Source organism: Anabrus simplex, chromosome 14 (genome assembly GCF_040414725.1).
Source record: "Anabrus simplex isolate iqAnaSimp1 chromosome 14, ASM4041472v1, whole genome shotgun sequence".
NCBI classification, from domain to species: Eukaryota; Metazoa; Arthropoda; class Insecta; order Orthoptera; family Tettigoniidae; genus Anabrus; species Anabrus simplex.
This window is the reverse complement of record NC_090278.1, coordinates 53770182-53778987: the sequence shown is the minus strand read 5'-3', so window position 1 is coordinate 53778987 and position 8806 is coordinate 53770182. Positions and strand designations below refer to the sequence as shown.

The following is an 8806-nucleotide window of genomic DNA, read 5'->3' as shown; positions in this document are numbered from 1 at the left end:
CTGTACGACCGTTAATAAAGCGCAGGGACGAACACTTGATAAAGTGGGAGTGTACTTACCCGCACCAGTATTCAGCAATTATATGTTGCACTATCTCGGGCAAGCTCGTTGGAAAATGTTAAGATTCATATACGCCCGATTGATCGACACGCAGTGAATATGATATGGCCAGACGTGTTATAAACTATATAAAGAATGCATCAATAATTATTATGTACTAGAATTAAATATTCATGAAACTGTTGACAATGGCAGGGAAAAGAATATGACAGTTTTATCAAGATGAGTTATCTGACCTGTGGAACAGTTCGGGTCCACTGGTTATTAGAGAAGACATCCTCGAGAACATACGAGATTTCCTTCTGAAGGCGCAGAGCAGCTCGGGTCCACTAGTTATTGGAGAAGACGTTCTCGAGAACAGACGAGATTTCCTTCTGAAGGCGCAGAGCAGCTCGGGTCCGCTGGTTATTAGAGAAGACATCCTCGAGAACAGACGAGATTTCCTTGCGGAGCAGCTCGGGTCCACTGGTTATTAGAGAAGACATCCTCGAGAACAGACGAGATTTCCTTCTGAAGGCGCAGAGCAGCTCGGGTCCACCTGTTATTAGAAAAGACATCCTCGAAAACATACGAGATTTCCTTGCGGAGCAGCTCGAGTCCACTGATTATTAGAGAAGACATCCTCGAGAACATACGAGATTTCCTTGCGGAGCAGCTCGGGTCCACTGGTTATTAGAGAAGACATCCTCGAGAACAGACGAGATTTCCTTGCGGAGCAGCTCGAGTCCACTGGTTATTAGAAAAGACATCCTCGAGAATAGACGAGATTTCCTTGCGGAGCAGCTCGAGTCCACTGATTATTAGAGAAGACATCCTCGAGAACAGACGAGATTTCCTTCTGAAGGCGCAGAGCAGCTCGGGTCCACCTGTTATTAGAAAAGACATCCTCGAGAATAGACGAGATTTCCTTGCGGAGCAGCTCGAGTCCACTGGTTATTAGAGAAGACATCCTCGAGAACAGACGAGATTTCCTTCTGAAGGCGCAGAGCAGCTCGGGTCCACCTGTTATTAGAAAAGACATCCTCGAGAATAGACGAGATTTCCTTGCGGAGCAGCTCGAGTCCACTGGTTATTAGAAAAGACATCCTCGAGAATAGACGAGATTTCCTTGCGGAGCAGCTCGAGTCCACTGGTTATTAGAGAAGACATCCTCGAGCATAGACGAGATTTCCTTGCGGAGCAGCTCGAGTCCACTGATTATTAGAGAAGACATCCTCGAGAACATACGAGATTTCCTTGCGGAGCAGCTCGAGTCCACTGATTATTAGAGAAGACATCCTCGAGAATAGACGAGATTTCCTTGCGGAGCAGCTCGAGTCCACTGATTATTAGAGAAGACATCCTCGAGAACATACGAGATTTCCTTGCGGAGCAGCTCGGGTCCACTGGTTATTAGAAAAGACATCCTCGAGAACAGACGAGATTTCCTTCTGAAGGCGCAGAGCAGCTCGGGTCCACCTGTTATTAGAGAAGACATCCTCGAGAACAGACGAGATTTCCTTGCGGAGCAGCTCGAGTCCACTGGTTATTACAGAAGAAATCCTCGAGAACAGACGAGATTTCCTTCTGAAGGCGCAGAGCAGCTCGGGTCCACCTGTTATTAGAAAAGACATCCTCGAGAACAGACGAGATTTCCTTCTGAAGGCGCAGAGCAGCTCGGGTCCACCTGTTATTAGAAAAGACATCCTCGAGAACAGACGAGATTTCCTTCTGAAGGCGCAGAGCAGCTCGGGTCCACCTGTTATTAGAAAAGACATCCTCGAGAACAGACGAGATTTCCTTGCGGACCAGCTCGAGTCCACTGGTTATTAGAGAAGACATCCTCGAGAACAGACGAGATTTCCTTGCGGAGCAGCTCGAGTCCACTGGTTATTAGAGAAGACATCCTCGAGAACATACGAGATTTCCTTGCGGAGCAGCTCGAGTCCACTGGTTATTAGAGAAGACATCCTCGAGAACAGACGAGATTTCCTTGCGGAGCAGCTCGAGTCCACTGGTTATTAGAGAAGACATCCTCGAGAACAGACGAGATTTCCTTGCGGAGCAGCTCGAGTCCACTGGTTATTAGAGAAGACATCCTCGAGAACAGACGAGAGATATTCTTCTGAAGGAGTGGAGCAAAGTTCCCTGTGAAGCGTAAAGAAAATCACCTTGCTTTCTGAAGAGAAGCATAATATCTTGTCTAAAATGGGACGTGTTTGTTTGATTTAAGTGAGAAGTTATGTTCGACCAAGCGGGATATTTTCATATTCTCACACACATTTGGTCACTGAACTGCTTCGCTTCTGTTTGTCTTCAGATCTTGCTCCAAAGTCAAAATTTTCCAACACAATATCTCACTAAGCAAAGGGCTCAAGCAGTGAAATATTCATACAAGAATTGTGAGCTATTCAAATGTAACAGTATTCAAATACGACTTATACTTCGAGGAAATTGTACCGACAACGTGGAGGAGTTTCTACTTGTTGAAGCGCTTGAAGCATAGCAAGTAGAATACGGAAGAGTGGATACGATCTCGCAGGCCGAGCACTAGTACAATACACAATCACTAACAAATCATAATATATTACGACCAGCCCTGTGGTGTAGCCTATCTCTTATTCCAAGGCCCTGTGTTCGTTTTCCAGCCAGATCAAGGATTTGATTTGCAGACTGAGAAGTAGAACGGGGTTCACTTGCCTTTTCAAAACTACATTTCCCCTTTTAGATTGTTATTTTATTTCAAGAATTCATGAAACCTCCATAAATTACTTGTCTGTAATGTTAAAAATGCCATTGTGATTTGTCATTCGCTTGTTGTTTTTTCCTCGCGGACAGTGATTATAATGTCTGTTTCGACGTGTAAACGGTTCGCGTGCTGGCCTTAGGTCACGGTTCGATTCCCAGCAAAGTCGGGAATTTGAAACATTATTGGTTGGTTGCGGTAGCACAGGGGGTGGATTTGTGTGTTCTTCATCATTTTATCCTCATCTCGACGCGCGGGTCACCTACGGGCTTCAAATCAAAAGACCTGTATCTGGCGAGCCTTGTCCTCGGACACTCCCGACATAAAAAGACAAACGCCATTTAATTTTCAGTGAGTATAATTTGCTCAGTAATCCATGGCATATCATCTACATGTTTACATCAGTGCATCCGGCAACAGTCGGATGTAATCACCACAATCGGGCGAGGTAATGACAGTTTCTAGACAACCCCACGTGGCTCTTGCCATGTGCTCCGAAGTAACCCGGTGATTCTCCAATCAACGTGGAGACCGCCAGTGGATATATGACGTTCTTTGTTTACATCATTTTCGGTTCCCTTGATGACGCGAAACATGTGAGCTCCGAATGGTAGATGAATCTTTATCTGCATTACCATCATGCATAGTGGCCGACGGAAGAAGTAGGCACGCTTCCGTATTCTACTGGTTATCCTTGAGGCGTCCGCCTGCTTGTTATAGTCCATCTCAGTGCTAGAGTATCTTTGGCGCTTAACACTCGCACAGCAACACTTCTGTTGCCAACAAAAAGTGGAACACACAAACACACACTCATAAACACAGACACCCAGATTTTAACAGTTTAACACTAAAGTCTGTAACTTCAGTCTCTGAGCCATAAGGCGATAGGAACTTTGAGGAAGGCGTTGTTCAAGAAGGACTTGAAGTGGCGAGCAATGCTCTGGGTTGCTGCGGGCTTCATCTCCTGAATAATCTCCTGGGCATTCTGGTTCAGGAACTGGTTCATGGCTTCGCCTGAAAAGAAACAGAAAATACGTGTATTTTTATTTATTTTTAAAAATTTGCTTTCCGTTGTACCGACACAATCAGGTCTTTTTGGCGATGATGGGATAAAAGGGGCTAGGTGTGGGAAGGCGCTACCGTGGCACTGATTGAGGTATAACCTGGTGTGTAAACGGAAAACCATATTCAGGGCTGCCGACCTTTGATTTCGAACCCACCTTTTCCCGAATCCAAGCCCACAGCTATGTAACCCGAACCGCGTGGCCAGATCGTTCAATTTTAGGAAGTATGATGCTAGGGTAGCGAGGATGCCTCTTACCCAGAGGATCAAAGCTCGATACCTTCCCAAGTCGTCAGGGGTATTTACCCGGGTCTGAAAGCTGGTTCGAGGTCCATACAGCCTACGTGAGAAAAGTTGACCAGTTATCTGATACTGAGACACTGACATCGGTCAAGAAATAAAAAATGAACGGCACAGAAGATTTGTCGGGCTGACGACGCGTCACGTCGTGATCTATAGGCCTTCAGCCTGAGCAGTGGTTGTAGCGACTCTAGTAGGGAAGGAGAATGAAGAGGCAGAGGAGGATCGAAGGATCGGAGTAGGAAAGCTTTCCGAAAGGATGGAGAGAAATAAAATAAGATGTTTTGGTCGTGTTTAGGTAATGGAAGAAGGAAGGATACAGTAGACCAGAGTTGCTCAGCTGGGCGTCCGTTGAGTCTCGCTTGTCTGAAATGCGGGCAGCTTACGTACCAGGCGCTCGTCACAGTCAAGTGAAGAGCGAACACACTCGGCACGGTACTGGAGCAGTGACGTTCGATTGTGACTACGAAGCTCTCCTCACGCCACTCAACGGAACGTTAATATAAAATGCCACTATAATCGCAAGAAAAATCAACCTTTAAAACTATTCGGCTCGATATTAATAGACATGGGTTATTTTCCTGTATTTACAGATTCAAAGAAAACTGATACGTTAAAATTGTATGTGTTACAATGTTCAAACATAGGGGACTGAAGCGTGCAAAAGCGATTTACGATGGGTTTTCGTGGTTTCCCAATTTCACACCAGGCAAATTCTGGGCCAGTACCTTAATCAAGGTCACGGTCGATTCGTTCTTGAATGAAAATTTTCCAACACGTTGTGATTCACGTACGCGCGCCACTATTAACTACGGTGATTAAAAGATGGAAAATATTAAAATTATATAATTTTATTTAAACCACCTATTCAAAAAGCACATACCAGCAATACCGACTAAGGTGCCTTTTGACTGGTCGAACTTAGACTAGCGATGATTTAACGAACCCGATTTTAAATTATGATTTTATTTAATTTAAAGTAATTCCAACCTTACAGTTTTTAATTTAATCCACGCTTCACAATGTCCACAATGTATATTGTCATACTTTAACAACCTCATGATTGTTTTTAATTTACAGATGTTTTATTGTTAATGCATTTCACGATAAATGTTTTGTTTTAATTTGCACATATTTTGTTACAATAGCAAGGCTATTGTTTATATTGTGTTGATCGTTGATGGTCACTCTTTTTTTTACGACACGGTTACTCTTTTGATATGAGGATACTATTTTGATCATTTTTTAGACTCAGGGCCCTGACCTTGTCTTTGTGCATTAATGGCTCATGATATTTGCTATGCGGAACGAAACATGTCCCATTATTTAAGATACTGCATGTTTATACTATAATCCAATGAGTATATTGTAATGTATTGAATACGTGGTTGTAAATTTAAAAAAATATTTTAATATATATAATTACATGGAACATGGAAAATAATCAAAGAAGCACCTTGCATAAATAACAGGACGTCCAGCGAATGAGAAGTCAAATATATGTGTGGTGCTATTTCCATTCAATGTAACAATGGAAATTTACATGTTTGATTGTTTTCTTTGGTTCAGAATGGAAGTCACGTAATGAATACAAATCGAAATCTATGTAGAGCAAGTGCAGGTGCAGAGTAGGCGGTCAATGGGTGCTTCCCGTTGTTTTCCAATCTCTTGCACTAAGGCGAATGCTGAGACCGTTTCTAGTAAATGCGACGACCATTAACCCCTTCACCTTCACCAATTTATTTCTCGTTTTCCTGAGAGACGGCTTCACCTTCCAAGCGGTTCACCATACCTCTTCATGGTAGTAGTAGGTATCATCTTGGGTGGATTTCATATTAGAAAATAGGTATATAAGGACAATTCGAACTCCTTACAGGACATACTCCCAGAATGTTTATATCTTTTGTCTGAGATTTAGTTCTCTGATTACATACTCAACCCATGACCTTTGAGTCATAAGGAGACAGAGTCTTAAATTCATTACATAAGGCACCATATATATTACAAGTCATGAGGAGCCCTAGTTGCATTTTTATTTTTGACCAGAGACGGCACGTAGAGTGAACTCATTCTCAGGGTACAGAAATTACGTCAACCACACGTGTAGAATTTGCAGAGATACGAAGTAATTTGGCGGAACCAATTTTTGTTAAATATCCTTTTTAAGAAGAAATGCATTTGTTTATTTCATTATGTCACCATTTTATTTGTGTTTCTGTGACGCATTTTGGTCACCCTTTTTATTTCATGAAAATGTCAGACGAATACGACGAAAGGTCATTTTATGTTTCTTGGATAATCGGTAGAGCCACGAAACAAGCGTGTGAAATGTTGTACAGTGGTAGTTCTGATGGCTGTAAAACGAATATAATGTCTAGAGCGAAGAATCATTTCCGTACGTTTATTTCCTATATTTGTTGTTTGCCGAGGATAAGATATTAATTTACCACGAAATTCTGTTCAGTGTAAAGATGAAATTTCAGTAAGTGTAATCCGTGTTTTACCACTTAGAGGGAGAGCGTGGTAATGATGGAATGTCAGCTGTTGCGGAAAGCACACCATCCTGCGTTCGGAGCTGTAAATTTGTCAAGGGAAAGCACGAGGCTAAAATGGTGAGTGATTTGTGGAAGGGAAGTGTTATTCCAAAGGTCTGTTAAAATCTGTGCAGAACTGATGAGAGGAAAATAGCGGTAACATTATTGTAAGTCAAGTTATGAGTTTCGGTTTTGGAAATATTGTGTTGTCAAATTCAAATGTGCGAGGAGAGATGGTTAGTTTGTCACAGATTGTTTCATGTAACATAGTGGACCACGTAACTCTCGTGTAAGAATTTGTGGTAGCAAGTGGTTCAAGTCTTGCAGAGATAGGAAGGAATGTGGATCAGGTTGCTGAAATCCTGTAGTGTCGAAGAGCCTTTGTGCTGGGATTTTCATTGTAGGGACTTCGAGGATTCATTTTGTGTAATTTAATGATATGGGAATAGGGTCGTTCCATAGTTAGGACTCCACATGAAACCGTAGGACCATGGGCGATAAGAGTATTTTCAGTGACGTTTTAAATTAAATCTTTTCATATATTCTGTGTTGGTCATGAATTTTATTTCACGCGAGTTGTCAGCGAGGTGAGATTTCCATTTGATACAGTTCAAGATAACGTGTGTGTGTTTTAAGAGATAGCGAGGAGGGGTCTTCTTTCCAGGTAAAAAGTCACCTGTGTTTGTCGGCGGTCGAGCCAGATCGTTGTCAAAAAGAAACTGTAACTGAGGTTTGTCTTTTAAAATAAGTGTTTAGAATTAGATTTCATTATTCAAGAAGAGATTTGTTTAGTAGAGAACTTAAGATTAATTATCGGTGTGACGGAAATTACATGATGTTTAATTATGCTGTGAATAACCATTTTCAGGGGTCTCAAAATTTGAGAATCCGTAGTGATTTGGCTTCGTGTTGTTGAGGGTTGTCCAAAGTGTGAACATTTCATTTGGATGTCACGTTAGCTTGTCAATCCATATAGTTTGTGATAGATGACTGTGGTGTTGTTGTTGGTTTCCAAGGCACAAATGCAGGTTCATGTGATATAAGGTCATGCTTGTGGAGCGCATGGGGTGCAGTAGTCCATCCACCCTAGTGTTGGGTGATGTGCATTACGATACGTGGGTCTGATCGGCCTGAAATCATATCGGAGGAGATGCCGGAATTTGTCCAAGGGATAACCGTAAGCGTTATAAGCGACTGACATGGGTTGTTTTATTTTGCATCGTGTGTAAATTTATGCAGATTATAGGATTTAAGGTTAGGATTATCGAAGCTAGTTTCTTAATAATTAATAGTGTTATAATGTTAACTTGCTGAGTGACATCATGAAATAAATAAATGGTATCGGTAGTTATGAAAATATATTTCGCATTCCAGCTGCGGAACAAGAAAACTATGAGCATAAACCAATAGTAAATTAAATATTTTCTTCAAAGGAATGTTTCTGGTAAACATGTCCAAATGAAAACGAAAAGTTAATTGAAACAGTTAGTGAGTTTAAAGAAACCACTTCGTCCGGAATATATAAATTTGTTGTTAATTATGATCATGCGTTTGCTTCGTTTATTAATTTATTAACTTCAATAGAACCGTATTTTGACAACTAGCTTAAAACTAAGTGACTAACTTGTAAATGTATTCTGGAAATCTTAGTTTTATTTCTTGGGAAATTTCAACTTATTTACGTAACGACTAAGGGATTATGTCCGATGGCAAGGGACTTTACTGTCACAAGTGTTGTGAGCGTTTGTTCTTGTTATTGTTGTTAATTTGAATTTTATTTGTTGAGCATCAGACATGCTGGATATTTATTAATGTGGAAACCTTGGTCATCAACTACTGTAACTTAATTGTGTTAAGTTTTCAGCTTTGAGGTTTGGATGATCATGAGATCATCAACCGCAGTGACCTAGATTAGGGCCATCTGTCAGTATAGCATCATTTTTCTTGCGGTCATCATCCACAATGACTATAATGCAAATCACATAGCTAGATGTCGTTACATGACATAGTCGCAGGTCATTTCGACTCAATCCTGGTTCCATGCCATACAGCCACTGTGTGGCAGATACCGACTGAACTGTCTTAATTATACCAAGAGTCCAGGGGGGGGGGCTGGATCATCAC

General features: G+C 41.6%; 1 protein-coding gene across 1 annotated transcript in view; it reads right to left on the bottom strand.

The window, feature by feature from the left end:
- Nucleotides 1-2256: 2256 nt before the first annotated feature.
- The window catches only part of LOC136885780 (protein takeout), a 79789-nt gene continuing 73239 nt past the window's right edge, over nucleotides 2257-8806 (bottom strand). Inside the window, exon 6 of the mRNA XM_067158517.2 lies at nucleotides 2257-3799. Coding sequence (XP_067014618.1) covers nucleotides 3648-3799 — 152 coding nt within the window. The 3' untranslated portion in view covers nucleotides 2257-3647. The remainder of the gene's footprint in view (nucleotides 3800-8806) is intronic.